The sequence below is a fragment of the Lepidochelys kempii genome, chromosome 6 (genome assembly GCF_965140265.1).
Source record: "Lepidochelys kempii isolate rLepKem1 chromosome 6, rLepKem1.hap2, whole genome shotgun sequence".
NCBI lineage: Eukaryota > Metazoa > Chordata > Testudines > Cheloniidae > Lepidochelys > Lepidochelys kempii.
The window spans coordinates 51093850-51115370 of NC_133261.1; the positions used below are offsets into that span (position 1 = coordinate 51093850).

Consider the following 21521-nt stretch of genomic DNA (forward strand, 5'->3'; position numbering starts at 1 on the left):
CCACTTGGGCAGGTACTACAGTGTAATAATGCATACAGATATCAAAAATGTAAGAATAATTGAAAGGACAAGTTACACAGTATTCCTCTAATTATAAAAGCCAAATGGGAAACAAAATTTCCTATCTGATGGATTATCAATGCTAACAAGAGTTATGTGAAATCTAGAATACCCAAGTGCTTATTAATGTGAATATTATAACCTCCAGCTCTTGCCTGTTCTCAATCTGAAAGGTCATTCTTGCATTTTTCCTTCAATTTTATTTGTGCTGTATCAGAAGAGGACCATTTCCAGCAGTTGACAAGAACGTCTGAGGAACAGTGGGGGAGTCTGTTCCTCAGACATTCTTGTCAACTGCTGGAAATGGCCCACCTTGATCATCACTACAAAAGGTTCCCCCCCGCCTCCGCTCTCCTGCTAGGATTAGCTCATCTTAACTGATCACTCTCCTTGCAGTGTGTATGGTAACACCCATTGTTTCATGTTCTCTGTGTATATAAATCTCCCCACAGTATTTTCCACTGAATGCATCCGATGAAGTGAGCTGTAGCTCACAAAAGCTTATGCTCAAATTGGTTAGTCTCTAAGGTGCCACAAGTACTCCTTTTCTTTTTGCAAATACAGACCAACGCGGCTGCTACTCTGAAATCTCCCTCTTCAAGGCAGTATTTAAATGCATGCTTTAAGTGCTTTACTGAACTGGGGTCTAGAAGTGGATTTAACTCATTATGAAGCTTGTTAAGAAACCAAAGTTATAGTTTTAACTATTTTCAGAGTAACAACTGTGTTAGTCTGTATTCGCAAAAAGAAAAGGAGTACTTGTGGCACCTTAGAGACTAACCAATTTATTTGAGCATGAGCTTTCGTGAGCTACAGCTCACTTCATCGGATGCATACTGTGGAAACTGCAGCAGACTTTATATATACACAGAGAATATGAAACAATACCTCCTCCCACCCCACTGTCCTGCTGGTAATAGCTTATCTAAAGTGATCATCAGGTGGGCCATTTCCAGCACAAATCCAGGTTTTCTCACCCTCCACCCTCCACCCCCCCACACAAATTCACTCTCCTGCTGGTGATAGCCCATCCAAAGTGACAACTCTTTACACAATGTGCATGATAATCAAGTCTGGCTATTTCCTGCACAAATCCAGGTTTTCTCACATCCCCCCCACCCCCATACACACACAAACTCACTCTCCTGCTGGTAATAGCTCATCCAAACTGACCACTCTCCAAGTTTAAATCCAAGTTAAACCAGAACATCTGGGGGGGGGGGGTAGGAAAAAACAAGAGGAAACAGGCTACCTTGCATAATGACTTAGCCACTCCCAGTCTCTATTTAAGCCTAAATTTATAGTATCCAATTTGCAAATGAATTCCAATTCAGCAGTTTCTCGCTGGAGTCTGGATTTGAAGTTTTTTTGTTTTAAGATAGCGACCTTCATGTCTGTGATTGCGTGACCAGAGAGATTGAAGGGTTCTCCGACTGGTTTATGAATGTTATAATTCTTGACATCTGATTTGTGTCCATTTATTCTTTTACGTAGAGACTGTCCAGTTTGACCAATGTACATGGCAGAGGGGCATTGCTGGCACATGATGGCATATATCACATTGGTGGATGTACAGGTGAACGAGCCTCTGATAGTGTGGCTGATGTTATTAGGCCCATAGTTATAACTATAGTTATAGTTTTGTACAGTATTACTTATCCTACAGTTATTACACCTCTTCAAAATCTCCAAAGCAATTCTTTTAAGTCATTTTGTCAACCTGTTATCTCCCTTTTAGGAAGTTAGCCATTGTTCACGATCAAAGCTGACTGTGAATAGCCCCTGTGAAAATTGACCACTTAAAGACAAAAAGAAAAGGAGTACTTGTGGCACCTTAGAGACTAACCAATTTATTTGAGCATAAGCTTTCGTGAGCTACAGCTCACTCACGAAAGCTTATGCTCAAATAAATTGGTTAGTCTCTAAGGTGCCACAAGTACTCCTTTTCTTTTTGTGAATACAGACTAACAAGGCTGTTACTCTGAAACCTGTCACTTAGAGAAAATTTAGTGCTGACACTTTTACAGATCTTCAAAAAAAAGCACTATAAAATAGCAGGTTATCCTCCAAATGCCTAGCACTACCAGAATAAAATCTTAAAAACAAACTAGCTAAAGACCCATCACACCAGTAATTCTCATTTTTAAAGTATCTTTGCATGTTTAAGCATATAAATTGATATGTACTTACTACTGTAAATTAGAAGTCAATGATCTGCTAGGTTTCATAGTAGTTACATACCTCAAGTAAATATACAGTATATAAAATGTACTTAAAGCTCAGAGGGGCATGTACATTTGTGTGTATCCTGAAAAATCTATTCAGTCTATTCTTTCATGGATACATAGGGAGTTCTTGTGCATATTTGCATGACCATGGAGTTACAAACTTAAATTGTCTTTACATTCAAGATAGACTAGAACCCTATATCTTTCATTTCATCTATGCAGAATTTGTTTTGTATTCCAACTTAAAAGTCTGACAAATACAAACGCAACTCTGAGAGGGGAAAAAAAGATAAATCAGCACAGAAACAAAACATCAGAAGGAAAATCTGAACACTAATACATATGCATATACTGTGTGAACAGTATTGTTTTTAGTTTGTAGATTCATGTTGCAAAACATATCTGGAAACATAGCATCAACTGTGCTGACAATATAACAAGTGATGTTCTATTTGAAACAAAAGTTGTAATGGAAGCATCCTCCAAACTATCATGGCCTGTGTTACAGCAATAAATCAGTCAAAAAACCAACCAACCAACCACTCAGTACTTCTTGCTACTGGTCTTTAACAATCCTCTGCTAACTGGCCATATCTACCAAATATAAAATCTGGCATGGAGGCTTTCTTGTGGATGCAATTAAAGGACATAATGTAGTTTACCTTTTGTATAAAATTAATTCAGACGTCAATAACATCTCTTTACTGTCTAGAAATTAATTTGCATTTAGAATATGTTGTCACCAATAATTTATACTGTGCTATTGAAGTCCTTTCATTTATTCCCCACTGTTACCCAACACAAGATTGCAAAAAGGGGCTTAATATAAAGGCTATAAAAATTAAGTTTAGCGACCCTTCAAAATATATTTTTTTAAAGTCACAGAATGAGTAGTCTATGCAACTACCCCAAATCAGAAGTAGAATCAACCACCAGGAGTTTCTCGCATGGTATATTTTCAAACTAAAACCAAAAGCTCCACCCGAAACATTTGAATCTCTGTGTTATTACTTTCCTAAAATGATATATGAAACCAAAATACTATTGTTAATATATTAGCAGCATCCTCTGCACTACTGGTCATAAAGCATAATTTACAGTTCTTCAAGGTAAGTTTTTCAAAATAAAACACTTTTTCCCCCATCAGAATTCACAATCAAATTCCATGTTTTCCTACCTCAATCAGGAAGTCTCCAGTTCTCAAGCCAGCTTGCCATGCTACTCCCCCTTCATCCACAGATTCCAGGTACTGCAAAGCAGGAAAGGCTGGAGTTGGGGTGAACTCTTCAATAGGTGTATCAGCTTTGAAAATAAATGTCATATTACAAATAAATAACACAGTATTTGCAAATATAATTTTACTGAAAAAAGACTATCATTATGATTTATGCAAAAACATACTAGGTGCTGAAAGTAAACTAGGCCTCTGCCGCACAAATAATCTATATACAGGCAATCCCTTGGCCTTGGTACTCTACAGTTCTCCATTTTTGAGAAGTATATTTCCTTTTATTGCCACATAAAGCAATCAAAATGTGCAATAATAGTTCAATTTTGATAGTGAATGTCAAGGCCTTTTGGAAATGTAGTATATGTTAAAATGCTCATCTCATTCTCTGAAAGAGCTGACTAACATGGTTTATGATCTATAGCTGTAAGGAAAAGTCTTATCAACATTAAATGAAAACGTAAAAATCAAGTTAAGTTATTCTTTATAATTTATATGCATCTCAAAACATGAACAGAAGAGATATCAGTTTCTATAGTAGAGAAGGCACAGCAGCCCTAGTAGCAGCCCTGTATCAGAAAAGATTTAGGATTAGTAAGGGCATTGGATCTTTTACCTGAGGAACTCAGACTCTCGTGAGAGAGAGCATGAGAGTGACTGAGAAATACTTGGGCTTCCACAGAGGGTGTAACCTCTTTTTGCTGCATAGACAACTCATGCCAGTTCATCAACAAACTGATAAAGACATTGGCTTTCCTGGGGGTCCCCACACACATGCATTTAACTAGGATGACAGAATAAATCCTTTTACTGGTATTAAAACAAAGAGATTGTATTAATAATTTTAGTGAGGGAAGATAAAAAATGGTGTCCCCAGAATGAGGGTGTGGAATATCCTTCATGACCACATGTGGGCAAGCCTTGGAGCCAGGCAGGGCAAGGGAGAACCCACAGAAAAACTGAGGGGGAGCAAGAGATGGGACATACCATCAATATATTTTTTAAAACATAAAAGGAGTAAAATTTACTGTCATTGAAGTTAAAAAGCAGAGCACTAAATGTAAGGCTTTACTCTTAAGAATCCTCTAAAAGTAGATTTTACTCTAAGAAAAAGGTTAACATTTTAACATAGGAAGAAAAGCAATTTTTAGAACACACTACAGGCCATGCAACATATGTGCAGCTTCTGAATATATAAAAAAGGATCATATTTTCATACTAAAACTGTACCAATGTCACCTTGCACAAGGTCCACACCTATTTTAAGCAAAACCCTAACCTGCCTTTTCTATTTCCTATTCATAGACATAATTTTAATAGACTGACATTTGAAATACAGAAGGTAAGATTTTTTTTTTCCTCTGAAGCAAGACACCTGTAGTTTAGCTTAGATAGATAACAGAATGGCAAACATGGCAAAATGTTGCAACTGCCCTGGAAATAAAAATAAAACTAAAACTTTCTTCCTCAAGGAAGATTATAATGAGACAGCTCTGTACAAAATCCAAACTGCTCAAACAGAAACCACTAAAATCCATCTGAGTAGCACAGCATACAGCAAACACTGTTGTCTAGCAACCAAGTGCACCAAGAATAAATTCCTGTTTATTTAGAGGTGTGTATATATATATATATATATTTTTACACATGCACACAGACACACACAGAAAAATACATACCTTTTGCCCCTCTGAGCACAAATCCAAATCCTTCATTGTCTTTTTTCTGCAGGACCACTGCCTTTTCTTCTATAATGCAGTCACTGTAGAGAGAATTCCGAGGATAGCGACCATTATTACATCCCTTCATCACCACTGTAGTAGCTGCTCCTCCAGTGTGCAGGTTCATCATCATCACAGCCAGTTAATCAAATAATATTGCAGTAACCAAGCATGGGGAAAAAAAAACAAAAAAAACCAAACCAACAGCAAACAATGTGGGGGAAAGACAAAAGACAAAGCTTAATGGTAAAAGAGAACATGACAATGCAACTTAAAGGGAATGAAAAAGCAGAGAGAGGAGAGAAAGAGGAAGAAATCATGCATGGTGGTTTGTGTTCTATATGAATGACTGAATGAATGTGTGATCATGTCATTTGTGGGTTAGCTAGGATTCTAAAAGAAAAGAAAGTAAGTGAGCTGAATGACAATATCATTAATAAACTCCTCAATCATGGATGTACCAGATGCATCTTCTAGTGAAGCCAAAATGAAACCAACCAGAAGAAAAATGAGGCAGCATTTTAAAATTTAAATTAGATCTGTTTTCTGTATTAGCCAGCTAAAAAGGCACAAATATAGTCAGAAAGCTATGCCTTGCATCAAAAGCCCTTTTTCAATCCTATTGAATGTTGCATGCTGCAAGAATCCCACATGATCATCTGACAACCTACAATGCTAACAACGTGCAGCTGCCTTGGCGTCATCAAGCACAAATCTCCACAGCATCAAGAATCTGCATAACTGAAATAGTAACAAGGCAAGTGCAATCATGAAAACAATTTTTTTAAAAATATTTCCTATTCCTTGCAAAACAGATAAATGCTATAAAACAGGGAGATAGTGAAAAGGACTCTGTGCAGACAGTATTCACTTAAAGAAAATGTACCTTTAAGATTCTTTATCACATTGTCAAAGAAAAAAAGACACTGGATGAAGAAAATGCAGATTTGCAAAATAAGCAAATAAAAACAGGCTTAGCTTGGATATTTTTTAAAATGTGCAAGCCTAGCTACAAAAAGATTTAAGTGGCCTGAACTTTTTCCCTCACCTTTCTTTCATCAGTACAAGGTAATTAGACTTAGGTTAATATAAAGTGAATACAAGGTAAGAAAACCAAACAATTTTAATCACAGGTATCAAATACAGATACTACTGCCCATTAAAAGCTGCATGGCACTTTTTAAACAAGGACAAGGTTAGAGGTTAAATAACTAACCACAAACAAAATGTACTATGAAACATAATGCTGCAGGGCTTAAAACTACACTACTAGTAAAGATGGAAGTAAATATGAACTAGGAGTGAATTATAATTCTCTCTGTTCCATACATGCAGATCAACTTCAAAAAGGAGATGCTTGAAGGAGACTTGAAACAGCACAATTGGCTGTTACTGCTCACCTATAGAATCCAGTCACTAAGGCTTCTTTTGCAGAGGAGAAGAAAGCATTCATTATTGCAAGAGAGTCAAACTGTTTTGGTACTATTATAAAAAGAACCCAGAGAGGGATGAACTCTGATAAAGAAAAAATGGTGGGAACTGCATATTTAAAGCTCTGAATAGAGATGTATGATTGCATCATGACACTTAAAGGGTAGGTCTACACCAGCCGCCGGATCGGCGGGTAGCGATCGATATATCGGGGGTCGATTTATCGCGTCTAGACTAGAAGCGATAAATCGATCCCCGAGTGCTCTCCCATCGACTCCGGAACTCCAGCGCCACGAGAGGCGCAAGCGGAGTTGATGGGGGAGTGACGGCAGTCAACTCACCGCCGTGAAGACACCACGGTAAGTCGATCTAGGTACGTCAACTTCAGCTAGGCTATTCTCATAGCTGAAGTTGTGTACCTTACATCGACTCCCTCACAGTGCAAACCAGGGCTAAAATACCCAGAACTAACACCAATGGACACCTTCCAAACTCTAGCACATTCATATATTACAGACAGTTTCTTATAGCTCAGCTTCACTTTAGAGAAATCCATTTAACAAGCACTTCAGGTAGAATGATGATGAAGGTAAGTATCAGACGTGCCATTTAGAACCCACCCTCTCTCCATTTTCGATCCCACCATCAATATTCCAGTGTCAAAGCAACTAGCTGAATTTCCCCAGCAGTAATGTTCTTTGCACTGTGGATAAGCTGTGCTGGTCCCAGGATATTAGAGATACAAGGTAGATGAAGTTAATATCTTTTATTTGACCAACTTCTATTGGTGAAAGACAAACTTCTGAGATACACTTCGGCTCTAGGAAAGGTACTCAGAGTGTCAGAGCTAAATACAAGGTGGAACAAGTTGTTTAGCATAAGTAGTTTACACGTATTCTAAAGAGACCATTCAAGGCTAAGTAGCCTGTTAATACCTCTGCAGCCAGACAGCAAAAAAGTGGGGTTAATGGGTTACAGATTGTTGTAATAACCCATATTAAAGACGCTGGATTGTGGCTATTTACAATAATGTAAATCATGCTGTTACATTTTAAGAATACCCAAACAACAAGAAAGCAACAAAAAGATTTGAGAAAATGAATCTGTGGCCATTCCCTCCTTTACCCTGCAGGAAGGAGGGACTTGCCTTGACCTTATGGCTGTCAACTAGTGTCTCAGAACAGAAGTTAAAAGTGGGACAGAGTAGACATAAATTGATGTTTTCACTGCTGCAGAGCCAGGAATCCAATAGCAGGCAGAATGAGCAAGGGAAGCTATCAATAGGCAACAAGCTCATTTTTTCATCCCCTAAAACAACAAAATGTCTAAGCATAAATTGTTTCTAATATAGTTTCCTTAGTTTATTTTGTCCCAACAGGATTCTTTTATCTAATATTATGCTGGGTGTACCATGCTGGAAGCCTGTTTACAGTTTACATGGGTCTACCAGACTAAATGGTGCCCATCCCATAACTAGGTCAAATTATCATGGATCAAGCCTCCTTGGTAGCACTCCCTCAATCCTGAAGGTGGTGTGAATACTTAGCTACAGGGTATTTGTATAAGGCCTTAACTACCAATGACGAGTAAGACACACACAGGGCTGGTCTCCAACAGATAAAAGGAACATTTTCCATGGTCTGTTTGAGTAGAAAATATGGCTCCACATGAGACTTAGTGGCTATGAGGATGACTTTACACCAAACTCCAGAAGGTAAAAAAATGTGAATTTAGGTTTGTCCTGTTTTGAACTGAAATTAAGGAACAGGCATTTAACAGAGGAATTCACAGGATAATGTTTGTTTTTCCACTATTAGATTATGGCTGTCAGGTTAGTAGTACTAAATTGATAGGTTATTGCTGATACAGGGCATTAGTTAACTTACCACTGGACTGGTTAAACCTGACATACATTATATACAAGATGAAATGTAATTAGACCATCTGTTAGAGTGTGCCGGCCATTACTTTATATAACATGAGCGGTTTAACCTATGCCCCTTTACTCCCCCATAACAGTTTGTCGGCCCCTAACTTTGAACTATTATTATCTGGCAGAAAGAAAAAAAGGTTCCTAATTCTAAATCTGTTGGTGTTTGCTGGATTAGCAAAACAGACCACCACACCACTGAAGGAAAAGTTATTATATAAAACATACTCCTTTACATCTATGTAATGCCTTTTAAATCTGAACCATTTTGTGAGGTATGCAAAAATTAGGGATTCTTACAGACTGGGACACTGAGGAAGGGAGGTTAGGTGTTTTGCCCAAAGCAACAGAGAGAAATGCAAGTGGCTTCTTTGTACACATTTAATCTCTCCCAGGGCAGAGAAAAGCTAGCTTTTATCCATTCCAGAGGAGCTCTCAGCGTGGGTTCCCAGTTTCCATTCTTTTTAATGGTCCATGTAGGCAGCTACATTTGAATTCTAATACTGTTTGAGTAATGCAAGGAATCCCAAATTGCAGCTCACTGATATGACTGAGATTTGAGGCAATTCCTACAGTATATTTTATTGCAAGATACAATGAAATTCCAGTGAAGTACAGGTTCTGCCACTGCTGGGATGGGTCAATCTGTCTTACTATTTATAGGTATCTCCTTTACTGTAACAAGCTCTGGAATGAGAGGCGGATTCTAGTAATTAAGAACGTCAAGATTAATGAAGAGATGACATTTGATTGCTTAAATTTCCCTGGCCATTGATCATCCAGCTGTGCAATTCACTGAAGCAAAATGTAGAGATAGAATAATTCGTTGAGCGGCTATTAATTATTTTCAAGTGGCAAGAGTGCATTTGGCAGTATACAGAATAAGTGGGAAGATACACAAATGGTCCCTGTCCCAAAATGCTTACAATCCAAATAGAACCAGCCTGATATTGTGTTACACTTATCAAACTTTTAGTAGTCTCTCTGCAGTACTTCCCATGCAGAGACCTCTGATCGTGCTGATGCTTATTTAAAAGTACATGCTGATACTAAATTCTGGTTATTTATTTTGAAAAATAATTGTATGATAGGCATGAGAACTACAAAAGCTTGGGAAATAGCATCTCAGGTTGCAATTTATTCTTTAACCTCTCTACTGTGTAGTCTTTATATGTATACTGCCCTCATGACCTTAAGTATTGGATATGTATTAGCATTATTATTTTTATTTCTATGAAGATTGTTTTTATCATTTTGCAGAATATATGTATGGCTGTTATGTATTTTTATTTCTTCTAGTACTATTTGCTTTTGCAAGGCAATTGCCATAAACCGAATAAAATCCAGCAGAAGCAAGTTTTATTAAAATATAAAGCATGACTAAGGTTTGTCCCCCCCACCCCCATGTATCAAACACTTCACACATGGTTTCAACAGAATAAAAGTCTACTCTTGCTAAAACCATTTCAGTTTGTCATTTCTGCAAGGAAGAAAGGGGGAGACAAATTCTAACTTATATTGAACTCTTCCTTTCATATAGGATAGCAGAAATCCTTTTGGTTGTTAAGAGCAAAATTTCTTAGGTGGCATTAAGAAAATTTAACTTAAGGATCTTTAACAGTGATCAATTTTCTGTATGGACAGTAGCAAATATTACTTTTCAAGACATGATTCCACTGAAGGAAAATGTAACCTTTTATCAGGATAAAAATATTGGGACACATTCAGGAAACTGGACTGAAAACCCTCCTCAGACACGAGAATAAATATCCCTACCACCATTTACAGGAGGACTAGACAGTAAAAGAAGTTGATGGTACACTAGTTGGACTGTCGGAGAACGAAGGGATGAAGGGAAAAGACTAATTTTTTTTTTAAAGCTGTCCTTTGGTCTCTGCAATGACTGTAGTTGTGGAATTAATGGATTTGCAAAATAGAAGCAAAAGGAGAATATCAGCTTTCATCTAAAAAAGTTTCTCCCCTTTTCCTTGCACAGATTAGTGATACTCTTGAAAAAAAAAAAACCCAATTAACTGTGTTCAGATTCTGCAATAGGTGATTGGGTGATGACCTAAACATTCCTCCACATACATGCAGTTTTTATGTAAAATGAGTCAATTTAAGTTTGGGGTGTCTCACAAAGAACCCTCTTGTGAATCCTCTCCAAAAAGTCTCAGGGCTTGCTTTGTGTTTACTGTGGAACCTTGACAGAGAAGAATCTGTTTTATTTGAGGATGGCAAAAATTAGTTTGAAGACCCCTCCCACAAGAGCTAAGGGAGGCTTCATAAACTCATTTTCCAATAGCAACTATTTTCATTGGGTGATGAGTAAGAGTATCATCAAGAATGTAGGAGATAATCTGGCCTTGGAATTCTAAAGCTATCCCAACAAAACCAACTGTAATAACAATATATAGAAAACATGGAAAACACCGACAACCGTCTCAACTTAAGAGTGATAAATAAAGCTAGAAAGAGACTTTAATGTTAAAAGAAAGGATAACTGAGATATGTCTAAGGCCAGCCATTGGGTTTGATCCTGCCAGGTGCTTGCAGAGAACCTGCAACTTCCAGTGACCTTGTAAACTGGAATAATAGAAATTGGATGAAATTTAGTAGTGCAAAGTCATTCATTTGGGGACTAAGAATTTTTGCTATCAGCTGGGATCTTACCAGTTGGAAGTGACAGAGGAGGAGAAAGACGTGGGTGTATTGGGTGATCACTGGATGACTATGAGCCATCAATATGATGTGGGTGTGAAAAAGGCTAATGCAGTCCTAGGCTGCATCAGGTGAGGTATTTCTAGTAGAGACAAGGAAGTGTTAGTACCATTATACAAGGCACTGATGAGACCTCATCTGGAATATCGTGTGCAATTCTGGTCTCCCATGTTTAAAAAAAGATGAATTCAAACTGGAACAGGTACAGAGAAGGGCTACTAGGATGATACGAGGAATGGAAAAACTTACCTTATGAGAAGACACTCAAAGAGCTTGGCTTGTTTAGCCCAACCAAAAGAAGGTTGAGAGGAGATAGGATTGCTCTCTAGAAATACATCAGAAGGATAAAGACTAGGGAGGGAGAGGAGTTATTTAAGTTAAGCACAAGAAAAAATGGCTATAAACTGGCCATCAACAAGTTTAGTCTCGAAATTACATTAAGGTTTCTAACCAGAGGAGTGAAGTTCCAGAACTGCCTTCCAAGGCGAGCAGCAGGGGGAAAAACACTTAACTGGCTTTCAGACTGAGCTTGGGGTCAGGAAGGAATTTCCCCCGGATCAGATTGGCAGAGACCTTAGGGGGGAGTGGGGGAAGGCGGGCAGTTAACCTTCCCCTGCAGCATAGGGCACAGGTCATTTCCAGGTTTAAACTAGTGTAAATGGTGAATTCTCTGTAACTTGAAGCCTTTAAACCATGATTTGAGGACTTCAGTAACTCAGCCAGAGGTTAGGGGTCTATTTCAGGGCTGGGTGACGTTCTGTGGCCTGCAATGTATCACAATGGTCTCTTCTGACCTTAAAGTCTATGAGTGATGCACCCCCTTACCAGTGCCCCTTGTATGATGGCCTGGGTAGCCTTCTTTCAGCAGACACACTTTCAGTAGATTTTTTTCTTATTTTATTGAAAAACAAAAAAACAAAACAAAAACAAAACCACCCAACTATTTCCCCCTTTCTGACCTCTTGGTTTACTGCACTTTCCCCCAACCCCCACACTTTTTTTTTTAAACTGCACCTTCCCTGAGGACTTCCTTTCCCATGCCCCAAAAACTCACCAAAAAGCCTCATGCTGATTAGAATAGAAAGGGTGTCCACAGATATTCTGTGAGAAACCACTTGTGTTTCTGTAACTGAGCTGTTTCCTGAACTAGTCAGCTGCAGAAGTAGTGTGTATGTTAGGGATAAGTAAGGTAGTAGTGAGAAACAGCAGAATGCTTTCAGATTGCTGCTCACTGCTTTACCTATAGCAACATGCCCATCTTCTAGCCCTCTTTCCCTAACTACCCTGTTAATTATATATAACTAATACTGCAACTACCCTGTTAGTATATATTCACTGCTAGTCACCACAGCTTCTAAACACTGTACAGAGATTAAGTACTACAATAAGATGTCCAAGGAATGTCTCCTCTTCTTCCATATAGGAATATGCATCAAACTTTTGGACAAGTAGAGGAACCAAGAGGGATTAGCTGAAGATTTTGGATATTTGTCACATACTAAAAAAAAAAAAAAAAAAAGGACTTGCATTTTACTATAAATTACAACTTTAACAGCTTTGAAAAAACATTTGATGAACATTGGTGAGCAGGGGAGGTTGCGCTATTGTTTCCAACCTTATGATTAGTAAATTTGCAAGGAAAATAAGATTAACCGTAGTGGTAAAAAGTGATCCTGTCTTTAAAGACTACATATTTTCACTAATTAATCTTTTAAAATAGAGCAGGACAGCTCTCTCACTATAAAGTTTTCTAAAGAGAAACTTGGACTCTCTCACTCATCTTTACGTCACTCAAAGTCGAACATATAAATTACACTGCTTTCCATAGAGAAAAAGTGTAAATAAAATAAATGTGTCTCTCTTTCATTCTTGTAGTCATCTAGGTCATAAACTAAGATTTATGTAATCCAGTATGGGAGGGAGAACAGAGGAGAAGTTAATCAAATCTTTGTCACAAAAATAAATTACCAGAGTTGTAATACCTTAAAAACAACAACCTGGAGTTGGTACATTCACATCTACTGCAGCCAGCTACCTGCAACAATTTGTTCAACTGTTCTTGCAGCCGAAATGGCTAACAGTTTGTGCCAGCCACTGAGGCAAAAATGATCAATGAAACCTTGTGACAAGGCCACTCTGGTATCCTACATGTTTGTGGCAAATGTAAAATTGGTGCCTGGAACATTCAAACACTGTCTGAAATGGCTAAAGTTGTCCTTGTTAAGCAGCTGAAGAGTCTGAGCTTCAATAGTTGCACCTTATCTGAAGTATGCTAGCAAAGAAGCAGTGAAAAAGTTGAGGACTATTTCTTTTCTCAGATTGCCCCAATGGGTTGCTCCAGTAAAAGCTGGCTATTGTACTTTCACTTATTGTTCAGTGGGCATTGGAGAGTTGGCAGGTGAGTAACGAGCAACTCATCAATGTCCGATTCTGTACTGGCTGTGGGCATCTTACCATCATCACTGTGTATGGTCCCACCAACACCATGGCTAACAATGAAGCTGAAGGTTTTACCAGCAACTGCAGGTAGTCTTTAATGAAAGCTCAAGATAAGGCAAGACATCATGACCCTGGGCAATTTTAAATGTACAGATAAGAGAGGATTCCCAGAGTGGTTAAGTACAGTAGGGAACTTTGGTGCTGAGCAAAAGAACAAGGGGTAGTGACTGCTGGAATTTGAAGCTATCAATGACATGGTGATCATGGGCTCGCTCTTCCTTTACCTGAAAATTCACAAGCAGACTTGGTATAGACAAGTTGGTTTCACTAGGCTTGTGATCATGTTCTTGTCAGTAACAGTTGGCAGACACCAGTCATTGATGTATGAGTTTGCATATTTGCAGAACCTGACACTGACTCATGGCTCCTGCTGACAAAAGTGCACCTTTGACTTCAATGACAGCCAGTTAATGGGCTGAAGCTCTAATTAGAAATGAATTATCAAATAGCTTTCCATTCTGAACTTCTCAAAGTCACTGAAGAATTAGAGACTGCAGTCTCACTTCCTCTGTCATCTGTTGAGGAGTGGCATTATTTCAATACCTCAGTGCTGATAACTTCCAGCTTGGTACTGAATTCTTAGCCCTTCAAATATCAACCATTGATCACACCAGTTTGAGCACATCTGTCAAGAGCAAAAGGAACAGCTGAATGAGTTCAACACTGGAATGTTGTCTAGTCTCTAAGCAAGAAAGATAAAGAATTCTGGTGGTCAACACAGATAGCCATGTTAGTACAGGCAGTTGCCAGGCATAATTTCAGCAGCCTCCATTCAACTTTGCACTGATTGTGGAGGAAGGTGGCACCATTTTGCCCAGTAAAGAATTGGGATGGTGGCATTAACCAGCCTGCAACATCACTAGCATCAATGGGAAGATCATTTTTAGATATTTCTCAATTGTCTGGTGCCTACTTTCCCTCTTCCCACTATAGTATAAGTGTGAGTTCCGATAAAGCAAGAAGGGATCTGGTTTGCCATCCATAAGTTGAAGTCTGGGAAGGCACCAGGAATTTGTAATGATACCCCCAAATGGCTAAATACAGTGACTACTATTTTTCCATCGTTGCATAGGCTGTGCTAGACCATCTGGCACACTAATATCATACCTGATGACTGGAAGGGCATTATTCTGTCTGTTCAAAATGGGCCACAAGGTCAAATGTAGCAACTATAAATGCATTGCGTTGTTGTCATTCACAGGGGAAAAAAGTCTTTTCAAAAAGTGCATCACCGATTCAAGATATTACCATGGAAGCAAAGGCCAGTCTAGTCAGTGTGGCTTTAGAACTGGGCCATTCCACTATTGACCAGATTTTTACCTTGAGACAGCTTTTCTGAGAAGATGGCTGAATTTAATAAGCTATGCATAGCACTTTTAAAATAGGTTTTCATCAGGCCTTTGGTTCAGTGCATCAAGCAAACTTGTGGGATCATCTGATCAGGTGACTTGGCATCCCTGGGAAGATAGTGTTATTAATAGAAGAGCTCTCTCTACTGGGGAACAGAAAGTGGTGTTTGAATTAATGGTAGATATCCAGCACATTTTCTTATTTCCACAAGAGTTCAGCAAGGCTGTGTCATCACCATTGTTGCTCAGTATCAGCAGACTGACTGACTGACGGATAAGCTTGAAGAGGCAGTTGCTGGTGGCATTGAGTTGACCACCATTTTACTTGGAAACCTCAAAATACATCAGTGACATTGCCTCATTGGTTCAGTTTGATAAATTACTGCAGTTGATGACTGATCTTACCAGGCAAAAGTTAGCATGTATTGATTTAGTTATCAATTCAGAAGAAAAACAAAACAATAAATAAATAAAAAAACCTCCACAACTAGTGTGTCCCCCCCCCAGCCATTACCATTAAGCGCCGCCAACTCTAGATTACAACCAACACAGTACAGTATTAACCTGCCCAGACACAATATCAAGCAGATGGCAATTCTCAGATACTTGGTGCTGACATATTTGAATGGAAGACCAATGAATTACAAAATGCATTTATCAGAGACAGTGCTTGAGTATGTTCAAAAGATATGGACACTTTCATAGCAGCTGCCATCATGTTATGGGTCCTTCAGTGGTGTCTCAGGAGAAGTCATTACATCAAGCTTCTTATGAAGCTGTGAATCTAAAGAACCATGGTTATATCAATAGGTTTCAGAGTAATAGCCGTGCTAGTCTGTATTCACAAAAAGAAAAGGAGTACTTGTGGCACCTTAGAGACTAACCCATTTATTTGAGCATAAGCTTTCGTGAGCTACAGCTCACTTCATCGGATGCATACTGTGGAAACTTGATTATCATACACATTGTAAGGAGAGCGATCACTTTAGATAAGCTATTACCAGCAGGAGAGTGGGGTGGGAGGAGGTATTGTTTCATGGTTTCTGTGTACATAATGTCTTCTGCAGTTTCCACAGTATGCATCCGATGAAGTGAGCTGTAGCTCACGAAAGGTTATATCAATGTTATTGCATCACAGTGAAACGTGGGCACTGCGAAACACTAAACAATGGATGATTGACATTTTTGATTCTCATAGGCTTTGTCAACTGTTCTTGTCCTGCCACTTCACACAGATCAGAAATGAGGATATTCTTAGACAACCCCAGCTACTGCCTCCATCAGCTCTGGTCCAGTTTCAGCAGTTTTACTGATACAGGGAATTACAAAGTGCATTTACCAAAAAAGACAGCTGCCACACAGCTGACAATCAGATGGTTGCCAAAAGCTTTTGTGGCATAAGACCACCACCAATGACAGATACAAACTGAACATCCAGCGAGACCATCCGAAGGATTAAGCTAGTGTTGATACTGGTGGTGCTCAATATGAAAAGAGGCAATATCTTTGTGATTTGCCTTGTTGATGAAGGAAGAGTATCAGCTGAATTGGACATTACTAATTTTGGTTTCTCCCCTCCTCCTCCCAATTACCATTGTTTATAAACCTCACTAACCTATGGTAAAGCAATGCAATGCTTTGTCCACCAAAATAGAAAGGAAAAGTATGACAAAGTATTCTGATCTATCAACTTCCACAAGATTTATTGCACATTAAAATTCCGATTTTATTTTTGTGACAAATATTCAACACAGGGCAAATTGAAGAAAATGTTGAAATTGTAAATCTATAGATATTCCGGATGTGAAAATTTATGCATATACTTAAAAATATATATGGAAAAGGAGAAACCAGGACACAAAGTTCCCTCTTCTCTCCACTGAACAGTTGCTTCATTACATGCAGTATCCTTATTACTCATAAGGCTGTAATATCAATTCCTCTGAGTTTGGAGTTTGAACTGAAATATTTCTATTAAATGCTATCAACATCAGTTCTAGTGCCATACATGAAGCACAGCTATGAATGAAGGATGCAGTATACGGGATGTCTAGTAGTACCTAATGTGATGGTTTTATTATACAGATCCCGATCCAGTGAAGAATAGACAGAATCCATCAATTCATACATATCACGCAAACAGTCAAGACCGTTGCAACTTTTAGCTACTACTCTCTCTCTTGATTAGAACAGGTGGCCTACTGCTAGAAAACTAATTGTTGATTGTCTGAGCTGTCCACTCCTGCACTGTCATCCTGAGCAAAGAAGATGACTCCAAGAGCATAAAACCACCATATGGGGACCACCTGGTTTAAACAGACATGGGCACTTACCTGATCTACTTTTGATATTGGTATTTCTTCCTACCTGAAAACAGCTGCCTTCATAACCACTGTTGCTCTTGCCATTAAACCATGAGGAGAGGGGAATTTCTACTGAATCATCTTAACACACTAAAATAAGGATGATTATTAATATCTAGCTCTCATAGCACCAATAGATCTCAAAGCACTTTTACAAAGGAGGGCATCATCATTATTGCAATTTTACAGATAGTGTAACTGAGGCCCAGGGAAAGAAATTACTTCCTCAAAGTTGCAGAGCAGAGGCAGGAATTGAACACAGATCTCCTGAGTCCCAGTCCAGTGTCCTATCCACTAGGTTAACTGGCATCAAAATTTTATTTTTAAGAAGAGATCACATTTTTATATTTTATGTATAAACACACAGTCCTAAAGAGGTTAATCCATTATGCTTGAGCGGCCAGAAAGAAAACTAATCAAGGGGATTGTAACAGAGGTAACTAAAGAACACCGCATTAGGGGTTGGTTTGGAGTCTTATCAAACCCTTGTATCAGGAAACTTGGAGTGGAAAACTTCTAGGAACACATTCACTCAGGGTATAGATTGTGTATCTGCACTTCTGGTTCAAAGCAGTGTTGAAACTCAGGGCATGGAGGGGAGCTGCAAATATATTTGGGCTGAGGTTGTTTCCAAACATGACCAAAGTGTTGTGGGATCTGGGCAGAGGGTAAGGTGGGTTCCCCTGCCAAAAAAACCCAAACCAAACCCAAAAAATATCACCCCAACATTTTGATCATCTTTGTTTGGCACAAGATCTTATTCAATTGCATCTCTCCAAAAGGCTACAAAAAGGATATGGCAGAACAGCAAGAAAACAATAAAATGCTTGTGAATTGGCAATTATAAGTGTGACTTACAATAAAAAGAAAAATAGGGGAAAACTCTGGTCTGGCATTGATGGAAAGCATGTGGATCTAACACACAGAAGAAATTACTCAAGCACTATTATGAAAATATTGCTCCTGTAAGAATGACAAATGACAAATCAGTGTCACCTTGGGTTGTCTGTTGAGCCTGCTGTATACATTAGATATGCCAGGGATATATTCTAATTTGCACACCCCATCCATTAGACATTCTAGACAAGTTTCCACATTTTCGTTTCCTACATCATTATTTTGGTTTGCTTTCCTTATGGAGATTCCCACTTTTCTGTCCAGAAAAGGGGCTACAATGGATACACAAAGGAAACTGAGACACAGAGACCAATGCCAAAAATGTCAACTAATTTTGGGTGCTTGGATTCATTGTATAGCCTCAAGTCTGATTGTAATTTCATTCTTGAATAGTCTCCAGTATGCCCCCCTGTACGTTTATATTACAGAGGTAGAAAAAAAGATGCTGCCTGCAAATCACAGACCTGTCTTTTTACTTCCTATTTCAGCAGTTTCTCTGGATGCTCTCTACAATCATAAATGTAAAGAGCTCAGCCACAGTAGCATGTATGACAGTGTAAGAGGTAATGTGCTTTATCAGCTGCAGAAGCTGTTTATTGGAAAGCAAAACCATTTTCATTATTAACCAAAAAGTTTTGTTTTCAAGTATTATAGACGCGACATCTAGGGTGACCACCTTTTCAAAATGTGGAAACAGGACATGTGCAGAAGCCCCATCCCGCTCTGTGGCCCCAACTCCTGCTTCTCCTCTTCCCCCAAGCCCCCGCCCCTTGGCCAGGCCAGAGCCACAGTGGAGCCAGGCAGTGGTAAGAGCTGCCCAGGGAGGCCAGGCCACTGTGGGGAGCTCTGGACTGTCCATCTGCCCTGGGTTGGGTGCTGGGATACGCAAAAGTAGCCTCCAACCCATGTCCCTGCCCCCGGGGGCATGCCGCCCACAGCAGGTAGAGGGTCCACAGCTCCCGACAGTGGCTCAGGCTCTCCGGGTGGCTCTTACTACAGTACTACTCTGGCTTCTGGCCTGGTTGAGGCAGGGCATTGGAGGAAGAGGAGAACAGGAGGCAGGGCCTCATGGCGGGGGGGCACTAAGGCCCACCTTACCCCCCCCTCGCCCCTCCACCAGGAAGAGGCTGGTGTTGCCCCTGAGCCTCAGGCAAGTGCAGAGTGGCACCGCAGGGAATCTGGAACAAATGAGGTCTTAGAGTCATTCCCCATCTTTTCTCTGCCAGTCAACCATGGCTGGCATCTGCAGAGTCAATGTGGCACCATGCTCCAAACCGATGCACTTTGCTCATGGCATGGGTGGAGACTGAAATTGATTAAGATCACACCAAGGGCACGTAGTCCCATAAGAACCAAGTTGGGTCGCTGGGCTCAGTGGTCTTTGCTCTCTGTTGCACATCAAAAAGCAGCAGCTGGGATGAACATTCGCAGTCCCCTGACATCATTTATTCAGTTCTGAAACTTTGCCTCCGTATTCCCCCATTTACTGTGTTGCTATTGTTTGTTCATCCAACATTGTCTCACCTCGCCACAACCCATACAGGTGCTACCTTTGAGTTGCCCACCTTCACTCTCCCTGTTCGTTATAATTCTCACCCATCTTTCACTCCTCCACATTTACCGACTCTTCTTACACACAGAATCCTTTCAACTCCCTAAACTTAACTCTGGGTGTCTTCCCACCAAAATAACCCAGAGCTTTTATAATAATAAAGTAAAGAAATAATAATAATAAAACAATTAAAGACAAGGAACTAACAGAATATATGCCTTATAACATCCTCTTCACTACGTTTGTATGCTTTGCCCCCTCCCCGCCCATACACTGATTTGTCACTTTTTTATATTGTAATCTTTCCCAAGTACGGACTTTGTCTTTATAAGCATTGTGCTAGGCCCTGTACAAATGGTGCTCCAATCCCCAAAGGGACCTTTGAGTCCCGATTAAGTTATATTAGAACAGTAGAAGCAAGGGAGTAAAGCACTTCAGTTCAGAGATTTGTCATCTGGAGCAGCAGAGTAGAGATAATGTAAGCCTGAAAAAGGAAAGACCTGAAAAGGGAAGCACGTATGAGAGTGTCAGGTGATGTCTGGGGTGGGTTGGCTCTGTTTCCCAACAAATAGCTGGACATGAGGCAACTGGGAAAGCTAAGGTGGTGTTTATATTTTTTATTTTAACTGCTTAGCCATCTGGAAAACATTCTTAGTTTAAAAAGAGATTTGGAACTATTTTATTTTCTTATTCATCTAGGAATGAGTTTCATCTCTTGCTGAGAAAGTGATTGAGAAACCAAGTTGGCTATTAAAGCACTTGGTCTTTTTCAAAGCAATTGCTATTGAAACCACCATGATACATTATTTCATTTCACCAGAGTGCTGCCTCTCCTACTACTGTACTAGATCCTCCTTGCTCACCTAGAGGGACAGATATGGCAAATGACTGGAGCACACAAGCTTTCATTTCCAGCTCCCTCAACGTTACACAAAGTCTGCAGCAAGCAGGCCAGGTACCTTCTTAGCAAGAAGAATGCCAAAAATAATGTTGTGAAGGACTACATAAAGTTACCTATATAAAACAAGTTGATAGCTATAAACTCTCTTTCCTATGGTTATTATTGCTACAGAATAGAGGAAAACTTCACAAGTGGTCATCACAGATCTTAAATCTAGGCTACAATGGATAACATGACAAAAATTTGGCAAATTATCATCTTCTTACGATAAGCTAGTTACCAAATAGCACTGGATACTGCAAGTTGGGATTGATGCCTGTTAGCAAAGTTGTAACTTACACTTACTACCTATACTAAATCCAATTTTATCAGTGGTAGAAGTCAGTTCTAGGAACTCAAATTTACCTCAAAATATTTAAAATAACCAAGTAATGGAAAGTAATACGACTATATCAAGTTTCTACAGAATCACTAGATCAAAATATTAAATTAAATTGTCATAAGTTAGAGGAAGAATTTTGTTTAGAAGTTCTAGACCTTTCAGAGCCATTTTAAAAATTCAAGCTGTCTGAAGAGTTCCGGTTCTTTTAAATAATTTTATTACACAACTGTGTAAAAGCTACTTTTTGGCACTGAATGAA

At 39.2% G+C, this 21521-nt stretch overlaps 1 protein-coding gene across 6 annotated transcripts in view; it reads right to left on the bottom strand.

Annotated features, from left to right (window-relative positions):
* SHANK2 (SH3 and multiple ankyrin repeat domains 2) overlaps positions 1-21521 on the bottom strand; it is a 613416-nt gene that overhangs the window by 189443 nt on the left and 402452 nt on the right. For all 6 annotated transcript variants that reach the window (XM_073347891.1, XM_073347893.1, XM_073347892.1 and 3 more), the window contains 2 exons: positions 5196-5278; positions 3466-3590 (listed from right to left, as the gene is read on the bottom strand). In XM_073347891.1, the coding sequence (XP_073203992.1) occupies positions 3466-3590; positions 5196-5278 (208 nt within the window). The remainder of the gene's footprint in view (positions 1-3465; positions 3591-5195; positions 5279-21521) is intronic.